The following is a 21,987-nucleotide window of genomic DNA, read 5'->3' as shown; positions in this document are numbered from 1 at the left end:
CCAACATTTGTAATCTCTTGTCTTTTTTTGATAAAAGCCACCCTAATAGGTGTGAAGTGATATCTTGCTGTGGTTTTGATTTGCATTTCCCTGATTATTTGTGATGTCGAACACCTTTTCATGTACCTGTTGGTCATTTGTATGTCTTTTTTGGAAGAAAGTCTCTTCAGGTCCTTTGCTCATTTTTAAGTTGGATTATGTGATTTTTTGCTGTTGAAGCATATGAATTCCTTATATATTTTGGATATTAACCCCTTATCAGGTATATGGTTTGCAAATATTGTCTCCCATTCTATAGATTGTATTTTCAATTTATTGTTTCCTTTGCTGTGCATAAACTTTTTAGTTTGATGTAGTCCCACTTACTTATTATAGCCTTTGTTGTCTAAGCTTATTATCTTACCCAAAAAATCATTGCCACAACAATGTCAAGGAGCTTTTTCTCGGTGTTTTCTTCTAGGAGTTTTATGGTTTCAGGTCTTCTATTTAAGTTTTTAATCCATTTTGAATTAATTTTTGTTAGTGGTGTAAGACAGGGATCCAGTTTCATTCTTCTGCATGTGGATAGCCAATTTCCCCACCACCATTTATTGAAGAGACTATCCTCTCCCCATTGTGTGTTCTTGGCACCCTTGTCAAAGACTAGCTGACCATATATGTATGGGTTTATTTCTGGGCTCTCTATTCTGTTCCATTGGTCTATGAGCTTGTTTTTCTGCCAGTACCACCCATAAAATGGAATACAATGTAAACATTAAAGTGATGACATAGAGCTATACTTACTGATATGGAAAACTGTCTATGTCACATTATTGAATGGAAAAGATCAAATTACAAACGAAAAGTACAGTAAGTATACGTGTATATAGTTAGGCACTGCATAACAATGTTTCCGTCAATGACAGACCAAATATATGGTGGTGGTCCCATAAGATTAGCACGATATAGCCTGGGTGTGAGGTAGGCTATAGCATCTAGATTTGTGTAAGTACTGTAGGGGGGTAAGAAATTTTCCTCTGTCCTTCTAGGTTCTTCTGACTGATGTAAGAATTAAATTGACATGAGACACATTAACAGGAGAAAAACAAACAAAAGTTTAATAGCATATACACATGGGAGAAATCCAGGAAAACCAAGTAATTCACCCAAATGGCAGAAGCCCTCAACTTAAATACCATCCTCAGCTACAGATAAAAGAAGGTGTTGGGGATGGGGAGAGTCAGAGATTACAAAGAGAAGGAAGGCAGTTCACAGGTAGGTGAAAAGGAGCAAACATTTGGAAAACAAATGTTCGGCCACATAGAAACAGAAGAACACAGAGGAGAACCCAACAAACAGGCTTTTCTAGGTTCCTCCCTTTCTACCACCTAGTTCATGTCATGCTAAGGTGATAGCTCACTCCCTGAGGCAGGTTTTTTAATCTGAATTCTTTGAGGCAATTAAGGGGGAGGTAACAAGAAAAACTTTGCGATAACCCTCATGTTAAAGAGACACATTTTGGGGTGGCAAATTTTGTTCCACATTAGTACACTCTATGATGTTTGCACAATGAAAAAACCACCTAACAATGCATTTCTCAGAATGTATCCCTGTTGTTAAGCAGCGCATATTCACATAGAGAGGTATTTTAAAGGATGTTCATTTCTGGACAGGAGGATTTCAAGTGATTTTTATTTCATTCTTTATACTTTATGGCATTGTTTTCTTTTTATTATAGTACTATTTATTCTTACAACCAAAATATTTTATTTTCATCTAAGGACTTGCTGAATCATATTGATTTTGCTTACAAAATATCCTCTCCTTTATATTCATATAATTCAGGCCCTGTTTCAGGTCTTCGTTATTTCTTGCAATAGCCGCAAAGTAACAATAATTGCCCTGTCTTAATAGTAATAACACATGATATCTGTATAGTACTTCCCAGTTTACAAAATACTTTTAATACATTATCTCCACTGAGACTCAAAAACAACTTTATGAGTAGGTACTCTATTATTATTGTCATTTACATTAAAAAAAACCCTCCAAGGTTACTGACCTTGGAGGAAACTTCTGACCCACATTTCATGTATTTCCCATCACACCTTGTTGGACTTATTTGGGGTAAGGATAAACCCAAACTCCTTAACGTGGTCTGGATGTAAAAAGTAGTACAGTATATTTTCCAGTACTGAGAGAAAGGTGATGTAGCTGGAAAGCAGAAAAGTGAGACTGAAGGGGCCTTAGATGCCACGTTAAGGAGTTAGAATTTATCCCAAAGACAATGGGAAGCTGCTAAAGTGTTTTAAATAGAGGAGTGAAATTATAAATCATCATTGTTTTCACCAGGAGTCTGCAAACTTTTTCTGTAAAGATCCAGATAGTAAATATTCTAGACTTTACAAGCTATATGGTCTCTTGCAACTACAGTTGGCTCTCTGTGGGTTCTGCACCTGCAGATTCGACCAATCGTGTATTAAAAGGCCTATGATGGCTGCATCCATACTGAAGACCTACAGACTTTTTTTCTTGTCATTATTCCCTAAACAATATACTATAGCAACTATTTATATAGCATTTACACTGTATTAGGTATAGTAAGTAATCTAGAGATGATTTAAAGTATACAGGAGGATGTGTGTAGGTTTATCTGGAAATATTATGCCATTTTATGTAAAGGACATGAGCATCCACGAATTTTGGTATCCGTGGGGGTCCTGGAACCAATCCCCTGCAGATATCGAGGGACTACTGTACTCAGCTCTGCCACTGAGAGCAAAAGCAGTCATAGACGGTACATAACCAAATGAGTTTGGCTGTGTTCTCATAAAACTTCATTTATGGACACCGAAATTTGAATTTCAATATCATATTTTTTTAAGTGTCATAATACTATGGTTCACTTTTATTTTTATTTATTTATTTTTTTTAAAGATTTTACTTTTTCCTTTTTCTCCCCTAAGCCCCTCCGGTACATAGTTGTATATTCTTCGTTGTGGATCCTTCTAGTTGTGGCATGTGGGACGCTGCCTCAGTGTGGTTTGATGAGCAGTGTCATGTCTGTGCCCAGTATTCGAACCAACGAAACACTGGGCTGTCTGCAGCGGAGCACGTGAACTTAACCACTCGGCCATGGGGCCAGCCCCTATGGTTCATTTTTAAATGATTTAAAACTGTAAAAAACCATTCTTTGGCTGGATTTGGGTGGTAGGCCATAGTTTGCTAACCCTTAGTTTAGATGATGATCACTTAGGCTTCAGTGTAAACTAGACAGAGAGGTGGGTCCTTGCAGGCCTGTTTCCCCAGGTCCAGCATCCTTATATTGACTTTTTAGTATTCCAGGCCTGTTGATATCATTCTATATGTCTTTTATCTCTCTACCACTGATAGATGCTAATGCAAAAACACTATTTCCAGGTTAAGTGTAAGACGTTTTTGGTGACTCCTTTGTGTTCCATGTGGTATTATTTTTAGTCTTTTAGGAAGAGATATCTTGGGATAGAAAACCATTTATATGCAGGGATAATCCTGTTTATTTTATAAACTTTTAAACTCAAAGAGGTAATATTTCTTAGTATATAGGCTAGACCTGAGGCCCCTGGCTAGATTATAATTTAAGCAGTAATAATTTATCTGTTAGAGAACATGATAAATTCTTTTAGATAATTTCAATGTGGAGCCTAAAATATATATAGTAGATTCATGAGCTTAAATGGAATTTTGTTTGAGGACTTAATGCTCTCCTATGGCTCTTTAATGCTTCCTTAAGGCAGACCTTGAGCTATAAATAAGCAAGGTTACATATGAAGAGTAGGGGTGCAGCATTCTGAAAAATGATTGTTCACTTTTACAAATAAAAAGGAAAGTGAAACTATTTCCCTCCTTTTTTTATTTTAGGTTTTTATCTTTTACATGTAAAAATCCTTATAGATTAGGGTTAGGGATAGCCTATCAGTAGAAAGGCTATTTGGAGTAAAGAAATTTAAACAAACATGGAGAGTTTCTTTATATTGTTACTGGCTAAACTGAGACTAGATGCTGAAACAGATATGATTTGAGAAAAAGTTTAGAAAGATGGTTTCTATGATTATGTATTCATTAATAATCAAAGCAGTAGAAATTACAGAACAATATAATACATTGAGACAGAAAGTTTGCCAGACACTAAACATTTAAATACTCATCTCTTCAGTTCTTATCTTGGCTAGAAAAAAGATTGAGACTATAGACATAAAAACGTAAAGAAATGTGAAGAAAATCTACCTTTTACTGGGGTGAATAGTGGCAGAGGTGAGAAGGTGGAGATAAACAGGAAAGTCAGGGGGTCAGAAAATCTAAAAAGTGATGTAATTAAATTTCTGACACTGTGATGTCTGCATGCATAATTTTGGTGAAAAAAATAAAACCTTCCCTCAATATACTAATATGTCTGCTCAATTTGACATAACAAAATACAGATGACAAATAACAGAAGGTTAATACTTCTGAAGTAATTAGAAAGATTTTTTTCATGATCAGTGAAAGCACAATTTATTTAAATGATGCAAAGTTAGAATTTAAATAACAAACTCATTCCAAAGACAAGTGACCTAATGTCATGAACCTATATTAACATCTAAAGCATCAAAGCTTAATTTAAACTACTAAATGTCTTCATTGTGCAGAAGGTACAGGTAAACAAGCCTTCCAGAAGTTTTTGCTGTGTTCAAGAAGCTTTTGCTTTATTGTTTCTTTGACAACAATGAAATCTCTGTGGAGCAGAATATGCTGAGAAACCAGGAAAGGAACCCCACCTTTGTTCATCTGATCTTACTGTGACATTATGGTGAAAGATCTTATAAAAATAAGAACCTGATGCAGAGCACAAGGATCTGTAAGAAACTAGTCGGTTTTATTGTTCTGTAGATAATAAATGGGAGGACTAAAGTGTATGTGAATTTATAACTTCTTGGATCCACTTTGCACTGTGGTTACTTTAAAAATACAAATGAGAACATTCATAATTTCTTACTTCTCACTAATATCTGAGGGACAAACAGCACATTCAAGATCTATGGGACATGTTTTGCCCTATGTCCTGGCATCTGTAGCTGTACTTCTTCAGAGAATGGATCAGAAAGACATTTAAGCTTATTAGATAGAAAGGTGTCATCCTCTCACAGCAAGGTACACGAGGAAAAAAGTTCAAGAATTATAAATTCTTAGAAAACATAAAAAATCCTTTGGGTCCTGGCAAGGAAAATGTCAGCAAGTGAAAAGAGACTGGATGGCTATTGACCAGTTCCATGAAGGCAAAGCTGCAAGCCAAGATGGAATAATGCTTTCCCACCATGTGTCTAAGGCACAAATGACACTAATCCTTTTTAATGGTCACAAAAGCTGACAACTTACTCAGCCTTAGAACTGAAGGCACAAAATCATCTCTGTGAATGACTCACCATAAACAGGTCACGAGCACCAATGTCAACAGCTAACAGAAATGCCTTTTCAAATCTCTGGTACCTATAAGGAAGAAATGTTATATGTTAGTTATGAACAAAACTATATAAAAGGAGAGCGCTGGGTTTTTTTTAATGTGTTTATGTTATTGTTTTTGTTCTTCTGATGGGAAAAATATTTTCAAACAGTGGGGCCTTCGCCTGTTGAGATCTTCCATTGGTGAATGTTATTGTACCTAGGAGGAGCTGAGGCACAAAGCCTGTGGAGGCCTTCAGTGCAAATTTCAAGGATAAGTAATCCAGAGTGGGTGCTGCTGAATGTAGAGAAATGATAGCTTGGGAAATATGTTTCTCAAAATTTTTTACTTTATTGTGTTTTGTAAGAGAAAAGTATGGGAATAAGGACAAGATGGCAGGGTAAGTAATAAATCATATAATTATACTTTTGTGTTTCTTAGATAAAAGTTGAGAAGTCAAATGTTGCACTATTACAGAAGTCTGATATTTGTGAGTTTGGGAAAAAATAACTTCTAGGCTGTTGTAAAATGATAATATAAATAGTTTCTAAATATTTTTAAAAATATTACTTTTCTGCTCTTTTTTCACAATCATACTCTCTTTCCTTAAAGTATAATTTTGAGAATTTTCTTTGTGAAAGTTTAATTTTAGGCTAAGATACATGTGAACAGAGTGGAATTTAAATTAATTACCTTTATAGAAAGTTTAAGATCTTTAGAGAAAAGCATGTCACGAACATATACTTTGCCCAGGATTTTGAAAGGAAAGGTCATCTTTATTTTGTCTGAATGCTAAGATTTAATAGATTTAACTCTCAGTTTTTCTGAACAAACAAGTAAACAATCAAGTTGTGCTCTGTTCTCTACTTTATATTGTGAAATATGGTGGTACAACATATAATGAGATTGCAAATAAAACAGAAACATGGAATATTATTAATAGTAGATTACATACATTTTATTACTGAAATAGCTAAAATAATTAAAATTCAAACAAACAAGTCATTATTATAACGTGAGCTGGTAGGTCCAGAACCTGAAACACTTCACAGTTTCCATGTTATGTTTGATGACTGTTATCCCCATCTCCTGCTTGATCCTTTTTACTAGTGCCTCCAATATTTGCCTGAGTCCCTTTCAACTATGGAAGATCAGAAGGCAATTGTGTTTATTTTTGTTCCAGGAAGCTTACTAATTTATTACATATTCAGTGGAGGTGGGAGGTAATGAGGAAGAGGACTAGCAAGTTGTACTACTGGTACATACATTCACTACCATTTTGCATTTGTCCCCATTCGACTAAAACTTTTCTGCTAATAGTAATCATTCATCTGCTAAAGATTAAATTTAAAGTTCTCATCTTGTATGCCCTTTTCACCACATTTGACTCTATAAACCTTCCCTCCTTGAAACCCTTTTTCCTTGCATTTTGAGATCCCATTGTTTGATTTCCTATTTCTTGGATTTCATCTTATTTCCTTTCCTAGTTCATTTTTCTCTGCCTACTTCGTGAGGTTGACTTGACATTCTATGTTCCTCTTTTATTTATATTCACTCACTCCAGTCTCCCCAATAACCTTACCCACTCCCATGGCATTCATAATTATTTATCAATGACTTACAAATCTCTAGGATCCATCTCTCTCCTGAGCTCCAAACTCTCATTTCTAGGTACTTCAAATTTAACCTGTCTAACGTGTCTGTTGATACATCAATTTGGCAACCATACATATGATGCGCTGAAATTGGAGAAGGTGAAATTAAGAGAGACAAGTTAGGATGCACTCTTTTTTCTAGGTGAGAGGGAATGATGGACATTACACTAAATGAAAGAACTGGCATCTGGCAGCATGGTCAACCAGAAATACCAAAGGGAGCTCCCAACTAGATTGTTATAAAATATATGTTAAAGTACATCATAGGACTCTAAAAAAATAAGGAAATCTCCAAGGGTACCACACTCTCTATCAAAAAAAATAACCAAACAAACAAAATCCCTTGATTGAAATTATGAGTAAGGATCCCTGAGCAGAGAGCTAATATATGGGGGAGGAGCAGGAGACACAACTACTCTGAGCACCATCACCCTCGGGAGACTAAGCTCTGAACAAGTCTCAAGGTAAAAGTGCTAAGCCCAAGACTTCTGATTACACCAGGGGCTAAAATGTTCCCAGGTTATTAGTCCCTCTAACTTTGGCAGAAACAATTTTTAAAACTTCATGTGTGGATTAAAGCATTTTTGATAGTTGCCCCCAGGATTACCATAAATTAAAATAAATATGAGTTCACAATCAAAGATCACCAAATACACTAGAAAACAAGCTACTGTGATGGAAAATTAGAAAATAAACAACAGATATACATCTCCATGGATTTCAGATAACTGAATTACTAAAGATAATTTAAAATAATTCAATATACGATATTTAAATAAAGATAGAAGTATGAAAATAAGCATGTAACAATATACAATTAAAAATTACCTGAGATTTTTTAAAGAATAAAATAGAACTTTTAGAAATGAAAAATTTAATTATTGAAGTTAAATAACGGCACAATTAAAGAGAGAATTAGTGAACTAAAAGATTCTTAAATAAGGAATTACACAAAGTGTTGCACAGAGAGACAAGAGATTAAAAAATATAAAGAAAGGTTAAGCAATATAGAGAACATGAAAAAGTCTAATATGTCTAATCAAAGAATTAAGTTAATGGCTGAGAATTTCCAGAGCTGATAAATTATATGAATCAATAAACACAAGGGGAACAATATATATCAAACAGGATAAACTGAAAGGAATCTATAATTGTGCACATTTGTAATGGAAATGCAGAACTTCAAAAATAAAAAGATCTTAAAAACTGCCAGACAAAAGACAGGTCACCTACAAAGGAACTGCAAATAGACTGTCATCAGACCTTCAGATGGCAACAATGGGAAGTAGAGGCAATAGGAAAAATCCTCAAAATTATGAAGAGAAAATAAGCATCAATCTTGTGTAACAGTGGAACTCTCAACAATGAAAGCAAAATAAAGACACTCTCATATATACAAAACCTGAGAGCATTCAACAGATTTTCAATAAAGGGACATCCAGGGGATGTATCTCAGGAAAAAGGAAAACAACCTCAGAAAGGTCTGAGAAGAAGGAATGGCTTTAAAAAAAAGGATTCAGTTAATATACACATAGATAAATACACAGACACAAATGTTTTGATATTTTTAAGATCAGAAAATGCTAATTAGCAATATCATGTAAATTGGAAGGGAGTTAAAGTACTAAGGTCCTTCTTTTTGCACCAAGGAAGATATTGAACTAATATTTGAATTTGGTAACTATGCATAGTCAAATGTCAATGGTAAATCGTTTTCAGAAAAAGTTATTAGAGACAGAAAGGGTAAGAACAGAATAATAAAAGTTTCAAGTCTCCAGGAAGATACAAAAATTCTAGACCTCGATGCACTTAATAAAATAGGTTCAAAAATATATAAAGCAAAACTGATAGAATTAAAATAAGTGATGAGGCCACCAACATAATGGGAAATTACAAAAGTTATCTGTGAATTTTTGCTAGGCCAAGCAATTAAAAAATTAGCAAAGAAAAAGAGGTCATAACATAATTACAAAGCTAGATTTATTGGATACATAGAACTTGTCATATCCTTCTCAAACACACATGGAATCTTCACAAAATTATATTATGTAGAAAGTAAAAGTGCATGTCTCAATAAATTTTTTTTTAAAAGATTGGCACCTGAGCTAACATCTGTTGCCAATCTTGGTTTTGTTTTGTTTTTTTCCTTTCTTCTTCCCAAAGCCCCCCAGTACATACTTGTATATCCTAGTTGTGAGTGCCTCTGGTTGTGCTATGTGGGATGCCGCCTCAGCATGGCCTGGCGAGTGGTGCCATGTCCGTGCCCAGGATCTGAACTGGTGAAACCGTGGGCTGCCAAAGTGGAGCATGCGAACTTAACCACTTGGTCAGGGGGCAGGCTCCTCAATAAATTTTAAATAAATATTATAATGAATCTGTCAGCAGTGCAGTTTTTGACAAAAAGATAAGCAATAAATCCACATGCATTTAGAAATTAAAAAGTCATGCGTCAAAGAAGACATAATAATAGAAATTTTATAATACTTAGAAATAAATGATAATAAAATATGCAGAAAAACTTGACCAAATGAGACATTTTGAAGACAAATTCATAGTCTTAAGCACTTACGTTAGAAAAGAAGAAACCTTAAAAATTAATGAGCTAAATATCCCATTTAATAATTTAGAAAAAGATGGGGCCGGCCCTATGGCCAAGTAGTTGGGTTCATGAGCTCTGCTTTGGCGGCCCAGGGTTTTGCTACTTTGGATCCTGGGCATGGACCTGGCACCTATCATCAGGCCACATTGAGGCAGCATCCCACATGCCACAACTAGAAGTACCCACAACTAAAATGTACAACTATGTACTGGGGGACTTTGGGGAGAAGAAGGAAAAATTTTAAAAATAAAATCTTAAAAAAATACTAGTAATTTAGAAAAAGAACAGAATAATCTCAAGAAGACAGTGGAATAATATGTTTGAAGTATTGAAAGGAAAAAAATTGTGACACACAATTCTATATGCAGCAAAAAGTATCTTTCAAGAATAAGGTGAAATAAAGATATTTTCAGAAGGAAAAAAAAAAAACTAAGAATGTGTTTTCACCAGTAGAGCTGCACTATAAGAAAGGCTAATAAAGGGGGCCTGGCCCAGTGGTGTAGTGGTTAAGTTCACGCACTCTGTCCTGGGAGACCCGGGTTTGCCGGTTTGGATACTGGGTGCAGACTTATGCATGGCTTATGCTGTGGCAGGCATCCCACATATAAAGTGGAGAAGGATGGGCAGGGATGTTAGCTCAGGGCCAGTCTTCCTCAGCAAAAAGAAAAAAGAAAAGAAAGGCTAAAGGAAGTTCTTTAGGCTAAATAATACCACATATTAGGCAGTGCCCCATATAGCACAACCAGAGGCACTCACAACTAGGATATACAACTATGTACTGGGGAGCTTTGGGAAGAAAAAAATAAAAAAGAAGATTGGTAACAGTTGTTAGCTCAGATGCCAATCTTTAAAAAAAAAAAGAGTGCTAGAGTGTCTATAATTACCAGATGAAACAGACTTCAAAACAAAGAGTAGTATCAAAGATAAGGACGTATATCAGGAAGACATAACAATCATGAGTGTAAATGTCTTAAATATATGAACCAAAAATTAACAGAATTAAAGAAGAAAGAATAATAGAGATTTTAGCACTTCTCTCTCAGCAACTGATAGAAATTAAAATATCAGTAAAGTCATAGATGTACTGGCTTTTCCTATTTCTGTAAAAAAAGGAGCCATTGGAATTTTGGTAGGGGTTCCATTGAATCGTAGACTGCTTTAGGTAGTACTGCCATCTTAACAATAGTAAAGTTTCCAATCCATGAACATGTGATGTCCTCACATTTATTTAAGTCTAATTTCTTTCAACAATATTTTTTAGCTTTCAGTGTATTAAGTCTTTCACCTCCTTGGTTAAATTTATTTGTAGGTATTTCAGTTTTATGGATGCTATTGTAAATAGAATCGTTTTCCTAGTTTCCTTTTTTAATTGTTAATTGCTGGTGTATAGAAATGCAACTCTCTTTTATATGTTGATCTTGTATCCTCCAACCTTGTTGAATTAATTTATTAGATAAGTAGTTTTCATGTGGATTCTTTTGAATTTTTTATATAGAATCATTTGCAAACAGATAATTTTACTTCTTTTATAGCTTTTATTTCTTTTTCTTGTGTAAATGCTCTGGCTAGAACTTCTAGTACAATATTGAAGAGCAGTGGTGAAAGTGGACATCCTTGTCTTGTTTTTGATCTTAGGGAGAAAGCTATCAGTCTTTAACCACTGAATAAATTCAATTACACATCCAAGACTTCCCTTTTTGCTTGTGCAGAGCCCAAAGGTTCTCCAGAGGTTTAAGTATAGGGTTCTCTCAAGTCTTTTCTGAGCCTGTGTCCAGCTCTGTTACTTGTGGGCTTTTCATAAATGGCCTTTACCATGTTGAGGAAGTTACCCTCTATTCCTAGTTTGCTGAGTGTAATTAAAAGGAAGGGATGTTGAATGTAGTTGAATATTTCTCTGCATCAACAGAGATGATCATTTTTTTCCCCTTCCTTTTTTTAATGTGGTATATTACATGGATAGATTTTCTTATTTTGAACTGTGCTTGCTCCTATGGGATAAATACCACTTGGTTATGGCGTGTAATCCTTTTACTATGTTGTTGGATTTGGTTCGCTAGTATTTGGTTGTTGAGGATTTTTGCAACTGTATTCATCAGGGATATTGGTCTGTAGTTTTTTCTTGAGGTGTCTTTGGCTTGGTATCAGAGTAATGCTGGCCTCATGGAATGAGTTAGGAAGTTCTCCCTCCTTTTCTATTTTTTTTGGAAGAGTCTGAAAAAGATTGATGTTAATTTTTCTTTAGGTTTTATAGAATTCATCAGTGAAGTCATCTGGTTCTGGATATTTCTTTGTTTAGAGATTTTTCATTATTGATTCAATCTCTTTACTTGTTACAGCTTTGTTCAAATTTTCTATTTCTTCTTGAATCAGTTTTGGTTGCTTCCATGTTTGAAGGAATTTGTCCACACCAACAGTTATCTAATCTGTTGGTGTACAACTGTTCATAGTCTTGTCTTATAATCCTTTTTTTTTTTTTTTTTTATTTATTTATTTTTTTATTAATGTTATGATAGATTACAACCTTTTGAGATTTCAGTTGTACATTTTTGTTAGTCATATTGTGGGTACACCACTTCCCCCTCCGTACCCTCCCCCCACCCCCCCTTTTCCCTGGTAACCACCGATCAGATCTCCTTCTCAATATACTAATTTCCACCTATGAGTGGAGTCATATAGAGTTCGTCTTTCTCTGACTGACTTATTTCGCTTAACATAATGCCCTCGAGGTCCATCCACGTTGTTGTGAATGGGCCAATTTCGTCCTTTTTTATGGCTGAGTAGTATTCCATTGTGTATATATACCACATCTTCTTTATCCAATCATCAGTTTCTGGGCATGTAGGCTGGTTCCACGTCTTGGCTATTGTAAATAATGCTGCGATGAACATAGGGGTGCAACGGACTCTTGAGATATCTGATATCAGGTTCTTAGGATAGATACCCAGTAATGGGATGGCTGGGTCATAGGGTATTTCTATTTTTAACTTTTTGAGAAATCTCCATACTGTTTTCCATAGTGGCTGTACCAGTTTGCATTCCCACCAACAGTGTATGAGGGTTCCTCTTTCTCCACAACCTCTCCAACATTTGTCGTTCTTGGTTTTGGATGTTTTTGCCAATCTAACGGGGGTAAGGTGATATCTTAGTGTAGTTTTGATTTGCATTTCCCTGATGATTAGCGATGATGAACATCTTTTCATGTGTCTATTGGCCATATTCATATCTTCTTTTGAGAAATGTCTGTTCATGTCCTCTGCCCATTTTTTGATCGGGTTGTTTGTTTTTTTGTTGTTAAGCCGTGTGAGTTCTTTGTATATTATGGAGATTAACCCTTTGTCGGATAAGTGGCTTGTAAATATTTTTTCCCAATTAGTGAGCTGTTTTTTTGTTTCAATTCTGTTTTCCCTTGCCTTGAAGAAGCTCTTTAGTCTGATGAAGTCCCATTTGTTTATTCTTTCTATTGTTTCCCTCAACTGAGGAGTTACAGTGTCCGAAAAGATTCTTTTGAAACTGATGTCAAAGAGTGTACTGCCTATATTCTCTTCCAAAAGACTTATTGTCTCAGGCCTAATCTTTAGGTCTTTGATCCATTTTGAGTTTATTTTGGTGTGTGGTGAAAAAGAATGGTCGATTTTCAATCTTTTGCATGTGGCTGACCAGTTTTCCCAGCACCATTTGTTGAAGAGACTTTCTTTTCTCCATTGTAGGCCCTCTGCTCCTTTGTCGAAGATTAGCTGTCCATAGATGTGTGGTTTTATCTCTGGGCTTTCAATTCTGTTCCATTGATCTGTGGACCTGTTTGTGGACCTGTTTTTGTACCAGTACCATGCTGTTTTGATCACTGTAGCTTTGTAGTATGTTTTGAAATCGGGGATTGTGATTCCGCCGGCTTTGTTTTTCTTGCTCAGGATTGCTTTAGCAATTCGCGGTCTTTTGTTGCCCCATATGAATTTTAGGATTGTTTGTTCAATTTCTGTGAAGAATGTTCTTGGGATTCTGATTGGGATAGCATTGAATCTGTATATTGCTTTAGGTAGTATGGACATTTTAACTATGTTTATTCTTCCAATCCATGTGCAAGGAATGTCTTTCCATCTCTTTATGTCATCGTCAATTTCTTTCAAGAAAGTCTTGTAGTTTTCATTGTATAGATCCTTCACTTCCTTGGTTAAGTTTATCCCAAGGTATTTTATTCTTTTCGTTTCGATTGTGAATGGGATAGAGTTCTTGAGTTCTTTTTCTGTTAGTTTATTGTTAGTGTATAGAAATGCTACTGATTTATGCACGTTAATTTTATACCCTGCTACTTTGCTGTAGTTGTTGATTATTTCTAATAGTTTTTCTGTGGATTCTTTGGGGTTTTCTATGTATAAGATCATGTCGTCTGCAAACAACGAGAGTTTTACTTCTTCGTTACCTATTTGGATTCCTTTTATTTCTTTTTCCTGCCGAATTGCTCTGGCCAGCACCTCCAGTACTATGTTGAATAGGAGTGGTGAAAGTGGGCACCCTTGTCTTGTTCCTGTCCTCAGAGGGATGGCTTTCAGCTTTTGTCCGTTGAGTATGATGTTTGCTGTGGGTCTATCATATATGGCCTTTATTATGTTGAGGTACTTTCCTTCTATACCCATTTTACTGAGGGTCTTTATCATAAATGGGTGTTGGATCTTGTCGAATGCTTTCTCTGCATCTATTGAGATGATCATGTGGTTTTTGTTTTTCATTTTGTTGATGTAGTGTATCACATTGATTGACTTGCGGATGTTGAACCATCCCTGTGTCCCTGGTATAAATCCCACTTGATCATGGTGTATAATCTTTTTGATGTATTGCTGTAATCGGTTTGCCAAAATTTTGTTGAGGATTTTTGCATCTATGTTCATCAGTGATATCGGCCTGTAGTTCTCCTTCTTTGTGTTGTCCTTGTCAGGTTTGGGGATCAGAGTGATGTTGGCTTCATAGAATGTGTTAGGGAGTTCTCCATCTTTCTCAATTTTCTGGAACAGTTTGAGGAGAATGGGTATTAAGTCTTCTTTGAATGTTTGGTAGAATTCTCCAGAGAAGCCGTCTGGTCCTGGACTCTTGTTTTTGGGGAGGTTTTTGATTACCGTTTCTATTTCCTTACTTGTGATAGGTCTATTCAGATTCTCCATTTCTTCCTGATTCAGTTTGGGGAGATTGTAGGAGTCTAGGAATTTGTCCATTTCTTCCAGGTTGTTCAATTTGTTGGCATATAGTTTTTCATAGTATTCTCTTATGATCTCTTGTATTTCATTGGTATCTGTTGTGATTTCTCCTCTGTCATTCCTGATTTTATTAATTTGCGATTTCTCTCTTTTTTTCTTGGTGAGTCTGGCTAGGGGTTTGTCAATTTTGTTAATTCTTTCGAAGAACCAACTCTTTGTTTCATTGATCCTTTCTATTGTCTTTTTTGTTTCAATATCGTTTATTTCTGCTCTTATTTTTATTATTTCCCTCCTTCTACTGACTCTGGGCTTTGTTTGTTCTTCTTTTTCTAGTTCTGTTAGGTGTCGTTTGAGGTTGCTTATGTGAGCTTTTTCTTGTTTAGTGAGGTGAGCCTGTATTGCGATGAATTTCCCTCTTAGGACTGCTTTTGCTGCATCCCAAATGATTTGGTATGTCGTGTTCTCATTTTCATTAGTCTCCAGATAATATTTGATTTCTTCTTTAATTTCTTCAATGATCCATTGTTTGTTGAGAAGCGTGTTGTTTAGTCTCCACATTTTTGCACCTTTCTCTGCTTTTTTCTTGTAGTTGATTTCTAGTTTAATAGCATTATGATCAGAAAAGATGCTTGATATTATTTCAACTCTCTTGTATTTATTGATGTTTGCTTTGGTTCCCAAAATATGGTCAATCCTTGAGAATGTTCCATGTGCACTTGAGAAGAATGTGTAACCTGCTGTTTTTGGATGAAGTGTTCTATATATATCTATTAAGTCCATCTGGTCTAATTTTTCATTTAATTCTATTATTTCCCTGTTGATTTTCTGTCTGGATGTTCTGTCCATTGGTGTTAATGGTGTGTTGAGGTCCCCTACTATTATTGTATTGTTGTTGATGTCTTCTTTTAGTTCTATTAAGAGTTGCTTTACAAATTTTGGTGCTCCTGTGTTGGGTGCGTATATATTTATAAGTGTTATGTCTTCTTGGTGGAGAGTCCCTTTTATCATTATATACTGTCCCTCTTTATCTTTCTTTATCTGTTTTGCTTTGAAATCTACCTTGTCTGATATTAGTATAGCGACACCTGCTTTCTTTTGTTCGTTATTAGCTTGGAGTATTGTTCTCCATCCCTTCACTCTGAGTCTGTGTTTGTCTTTGGGGCTGAGGTGTGTTTCCTGGAGGCAGCATATTGTTGGATCTTGTTCTTTGATCCATCCTGCCACTCTGTGTCTTTTGATTGGGGAGTTCAATCCATTTACATTTAGAGTGATTATTGAGACGTGGGGGCCTTCCACTCCCATTTTGTGTCTTGTTTTCCGGTTTTCTTCAGTTTCCTTTGTTTCTCGTCCCATGGTTTAATCTGTTCTGATGTAGAGCTGCTACTCTCTGTTGTTGTCCTTCTACTTATCTCCTCTGCTCTTGGTTTTGTAGCCCCTTTCCTTTTTTGGATTTTTCAGGAGTGAGGGTTTTCCTGAGGATTTCCTGAAGAGGAGGTTTTGTGGCAATAAACTCCCTTAATTTTTGTTTATCTGGAAAAGTTTTTATTTCTCCATCGTATTTGAAGGATATTTTCGCTGGGTAGAGAATTCTCGGCTGTAGATTTTTGTCCTTCAGATTTTTGAATATATCATTCCACTCTCTTCTAGCCTGTAAAGTTTCTGCCGAGAAATCTGCTGATAGCCTGATGGGGGTTCCTTTGTAGGTTAGTTTCTTTTGCCTGGCTGTCCTTAATATTTTCTCCTTGTCGTTGACTTTTGCTAGCTTCACTACTATATGTCGTGGAGTTGGTCTTCTTGCATTGATAAAGTTTGGAGATCTATTGGCTTCTGTCACCTGCAGATCCATCTCCCTCACCAGATTTGGGAAGTTCTCAGCCATTATTTCTTTGAATAGGTTTTCTGCCCCTTTCTCCTTCTCTTCTCCCTCTGGTATACCTATAATCCTTACGTTGCATCTCCTAATTGTGTCTGATAATTCTCGGAGAGTTTCTTCATTTCTTTTAAGTCTTGCTTCTCTCTCCTCCTCTGCCTGCAACAATTCTATATTGCCATCTTCCAAATTGCTAATTCTTTCCTCCATATTATCGGCCCTACTGTTCAGAGCATCTAGATTTTTCTTAATCTCCTCTATTGTGTTCTTCATTTCCAATATTTCTGTTTGGTTCTTCTTTATCGTATCAAACTCTTTTGTGACATAGCTCCTGAACTCGTTGAGTTGTCGGTCAGAGTTCTCTCTTAACTCATTGAGAATCTTAATGATGGCTGTTTTGAAGTCGTCATCATTTAGGTTATATATCTCATTTTCTTTGGGATTGTTTTCTGTGTATTTGTTACCTTCTTTCTGTTCTGGAGATTTAATGTATTTTTTCATATTGCTTGATGTTGTTGATTTGTGCCTCCGCATGGAGATAGAGTTTAGTTGCTCCTTTCACTTGTTTCAGCTGCTGTGGTGGGGGGAGCCGCTGTTTATACTTCACCTACCAGGAACCCTGTCCGTAGTTGCTAACTGGGCCTGGGCCCCTCTTCGTAGCCACAGTGGCCCTTTGTATTCCCTCCTCTGCCGTGGGGGCCGTCACAGGGGGGCTTCAGGCTGCAGGTGCCTACTGTTGCAGCCCACCTAGATGTGCTCTCTCCTTGGGGTCTGCAATGGTGTTATGGGCTTTTCCAGCGGCCAGGGGTGGGATCACTTATATTTGTTGCTCCGTTGCTCTCTGCACCCACCAAAACTCACTTGTCCTCTATGGGTCGCAGGAGAGCTATTGGCATCTTCTACAGTCTGTGGTTAGTACACCTAGCTATGCTGCTTTTGCCCTGGGGTCTTCCAGCCTTGTGGCTGGCGGCTGGGTGCCTTCTACTGGTGCTGTGCAGAGGCTTTCCCTAAGGCTGCTGTGAGCCTGTAGGGTTTCCCACTAGGCTACTCAGCTGGGTCTCTGGAACTCTCTCCAGCCCCAGTCCTCTCCGAGATCTCCGGCAATCCCTAGCCTCACGGGGCGGGCAACGGCAGCTGGGGGTCGCCCCGCCCTCAGGGCTTCTCTCCGGGCCTCTGCCGGAAGCCCTGAATGCTGGGCGTGGCCCCTCTGCTAACGGCAGACAGAGAGTTTTGTCTGCTGCCTGGCGGAGCTCCGGCGCTTCCCCTCCGGGTCGCAGGACCGGCCTTTGAAACTTCCCCCCGCCCCGGTCCTCTCCGAGATCTCCGGCAATCCCTAGCCCCACGGGGCGGGCAACGGCAGCTGGGGGTCGCCCCGCTCTCTGGGATTCTCTCCGGGCCTCTGCCGGAGCCGTGAATGTTCAGCGTGGCCCCTCTGCTAACGGCAGACAGAGAGTTTTGTCTGCTGCCCGGGCGGAGTTCCGGCGCTTCCCCTCCGGGTCGCAGAACCGGCCTTTGAAACTTCCCCCCGCCCCGGTCCTCTCCGAGATCTCCGGCAATCCCTAGCCCCACGGGGCGGGCAACGGCAGCTGGGGGTCGCCCCGCTCTCTGGGATTCTCTCCGGGCCTCTCCCGGAGCCGTGAATGTTCAGCGTGGCCCCTCTGCTAACGGCAGACAGAGAGTTTTGTCTGCTGCCCGGGCGGAGCTCCGGCGCTTCCCCTCCGGGTCGCAGAACCGGCCTTTGAAACTTCCCCCCGCCCCGGTCCTCTCCGAGATCTCCGGCAATCCCTAGCCCCACGGGGCGGGCAACGGCAGCTGGGGGTCGCCCCGCTCTCTGGGATTCTCTCCGGGCCTCTCCCGGAGCCGTGAATGTTCAGCGTGGCCCCTCTGCTAACGGCAGACAGAGAGTTTTGTCTGCTGCCCGGGCGGAGCTCCGGCGCTTCCCCTCCGGGTCGCAGAACCGGCCTTTGAAACTTCCCCCCGCCCCGGTCCTCTCCGAGATCTCCGGCAATCCCTAGTCCCACGGGGCGGGCAACGGCAGCTGGGAGACCTCCGTGCCCTCCGTGTCTCTCTCTGGGACCCTCCGGGCGCCCCGAGCACCAGGCTGGATCTCCCCGCCAATGGCGGGGAGAGACTCTCCCCGCGGGCTCAGGTGTGCAACTCCAAAGTTTCCCTCTGCGTTTAGGAGTAATTGCGGGGGGTTTAGGTAGGGTTCTGGTCACCTGTTTCCACCGTCGCTCCTCTGTTGTGTTCTCGCTCCTGGCCTAGATGTGTGTGGATCCTCTGGGGGCGTCCGTTGGAAGAAAGCCGCTTGCGGGTACTAGGCTGCCCGTCGGGGTCGGAGAGTTTTCACCTATTTCCACATCCTCCCGGAGGAAAGTCCATTCGCCTTCCGATGTATAGTCGCGTGGGTGTCTCAGACGTCCTGAGATGTTGTCTGGATATCCTTTGTCAAGCGATAAGTGTCCAAATAATTGTAGACTCGAAGGGCGAGAGACAAAGAGGACTACTCACGGCGCCATCTTGGACCAGCCTCTTATAATCCTTTTTATTTCTGCAAGGTTGGTATAATGCACCAACTTTCATTTTTTACTTTAGTTACGTCTTTTTTTTTTTTTTTAGTCTAGTTAAAGGTTTGTCAATTTTGTTGATCTTTTTAAAGAACCTACTCTTGGTTTCATTACCTCTGTTTTTCTATTCTCTTTTGTGTTCATCTCTGCTGTAATCTTTATTTCCTTCCATCTGCTAGCTTTGGGTTTAGCTTGCCCTTCGTTTTCTAGTTCCTTAAGTTGTAAAGTTAGGTTACTGATTTGACATCTTTCCTCTTTTTTGATGCAGGCATTTACAGCCATACATTTCTCTCTGAACTCTAGTTTTGCTGTATCTCATAAATTTTAGTATGCTGTGTTTTTGTTTTCATTTGTCTCAAATGTGACAATGTGATTTCTTCCTTGACTCTTTGTGACTTAAGACTGTGTTAATTTTCATATATTTATGGATTTTCCAGTTTTCCTTCTTTTATTGATTTCTAGCTTTATTTTATTGTAGTAGGAGAATATACTTTGTGTGATTTCTATCTTTTTAAATCTATTAAGACTTGTTTCATATACTAACAGTAGTTTATCCTGGTGAATCTTCCATGTCCACTTTAGAAGAATGTGTATTCTGCTGTCGTGGGTAGAGTACTCTATGTATGTCTGTTAGCTCTAGTTGTTTTACACTGCTGTTCAAGTCCTCTACTTCCCTATTGATCTATGTGGATGTGCTATACAGTATTGAAAGTGGGGTACTGGAGTCTCCAACTATTATTGTACAACTTTCTGCTCCCTTCAATTCCGTCAATGTTTCCTTCACTTATTTTGGAGTTCTGTTGTTTGGTGCACATATGTCTAAGTTTGTTATATCTTCTTGATGCATTGGCCATTTTATCAATAGATAATGTTCTTCTTTACCTCTTATAAGTTTTTTACTTAATGTCTACTTTGTCTGATATTAGTATAGTTACCCCATCTCTCTTTTGCTTATTATTTGCATGGAATATATTTTTCCCTCTTTTGATTTTCAACCTATTTGTGTCTTTGAATCTAAAGTGAGCCTCTTCTAGACAGCATCTAGTTGGATCATATGTTTTTCCCATTATTTCAATCTCTGTCTCTTAATCAGTATATTTAATCCACTTTCATTTAACGAAATTACTAATAAGGAAGCACTTACTTCTGCCATTCTGCTATTTATTTTCTATCTCTCTTCTTTTTTGTTCCACAATTCCTGAAATACTGCCTTCTTTTCCATATGACTGATTTTTTCCAGTGTACCATTTTGATCATCTTCTTTTCCTTTTCTGTATATAGTTTAGTGACTACCCTAAGAATTACAATTAATATCTTAAATTTATAACAATGTAGTGTGAATTATACCAACTTAGCTTCAATAGCATACAAAAACTTTACTTCTATACAACTCCATCCCCTCCTTTATGTTATTATTGTCACAAAGTATATCTTTATATATTGTGTGCCTATTAACATAGACTTATAATTACTTTATGCAATTGTTTAAATCATATGAGGAACAAAAAGAGGAGTTGAAACCCAAAAATACAATAGTATTGGCTTTTACATTTACCTATGTAGTTACCTTTAATGGTATTCTTTATTTCTTTGTATGGCTCTGAGTTACTGTCTAGTATCCTTTCATTTCAGCCTGAAGGACTCCCTTTAGCATTTCTTATAAGGCAGATCAACTAACAGTGAACTTCCTCAGCTTTTATCTGGGAACATCTAAATTCTCCTTCATTTTTAAGGATAGTTTTGCTAGGTGTAGAATTCTTAGTTCTTGGTTTTTTACTTTCTACACTTGAAATGCCATCCCACCACCTTCTAACTTCCATGGTTTCTAATGGGAAATCAGCTGTTAATCTTATTGAGGCTCCCTTCTACAAGACAAGCTTCTTTTTGCTTGCCAATTTCAAGATTCTCTGTCTTTGGTTTTCAACATTTTGATTGTGATGTGTTTTGATGTGGATCTCTTTGAGTTGTTTCTACTTGAATTTCATCGTGTTTCTTGGATGTGTAGATTCTTGCCTTTAGTCAAAATTTTCTTCTTTTTCTAAGACTCCCATAGGACATATGCTTGAGTGGCATCCAACAGGTCCCTCAGGTTTTGCCCACTTTTCTTCATTCCTTTTTTCTTTCTGCTTCTCCAACTTGATCACTTAAATTGTCCTAGTTTAACATTCACCTATTCTTTCTGCTGCCTACTACTGTTGAGCCTATCTAGTGAATTTTTCATTTCAGCTCTTTTACTTTCCAGCTCCAAATTTTCTATTTGGTTCCTTTTTAAATTTCTATCTCTTTATTGATATTCTCTATTTGGTAAGATATTGTTCTTCTGGTTTCCTTTAATTCATTGTCTATGGTTTCCTTTAGTTCTTTGAGCTTATTTAAGACAGTTGATTTAAAAGTCTTTGTCTAGTATGTCCAATGTCTGGGCCTCTCCAGGGATGCTGTCAATTTATTTATTTTTTTTCTGTGAATGGGCTATACTTTTCTATTTCTTTGTATGCTTTTGGATTTTTATTGGAAACTAGGCATTTTGAATATCACAATGTGATAACTCTGGAAATCAGAGTCTTTCCCTCCTCCTCAGGTTTTGCTCTTGTTGCTGTTGAGGACAGTCATTCATTTGTCTGGTGACATTACCAAACTATTTTTGCAAAGCCCATATTCCTTGACATGTGTGAT

The 21,987-nt window shown here is 37.8% G+C and overlaps 1 protein-coding gene across 17 annotated transcripts in view; it reads right to left on the bottom strand.

The window, feature by feature from the left end:
* Positions 1–21,987, bottom strand: part of WDPCP (WD repeat containing planar cell polarity effector) — a 390,746-nt gene that overhangs the window by 158,045 nt on the left and 210,714 nt on the right. For all 17 annotated transcript variants that reach the window (XR_006529211.2, XM_044772549.2, XM_070512039.1 and 14 more), the window contains one exon: positions 5,421–5,484. Coding sequence is in view for 16 of the 17 variants with exons in the window: in XM_044772549.2 (XP_044628484.1) it covers positions 5,421–5,484 (64 nt within the window). In the remaining variant the exon portion in view is untranslated. The remainder of the gene's footprint in view (positions 1–5,420; positions 5,485–21,987) is intronic.

Source organism: Equus asinus, chromosome 6 (genome assembly GCF_041296235.1).
Source record: "Equus asinus isolate D_3611 breed Donkey chromosome 6, EquAss-T2T_v2, whole genome shotgun sequence".
NCBI lineage: Eukaryota > Metazoa > Chordata > Mammalia > Perissodactyla > Equidae > Equus > Equus asinus.
The sequence above is the reverse complement of the archived record's forward strand: the minus strand, read 5'-3'. Positions and strand labels throughout refer to the sequence as shown.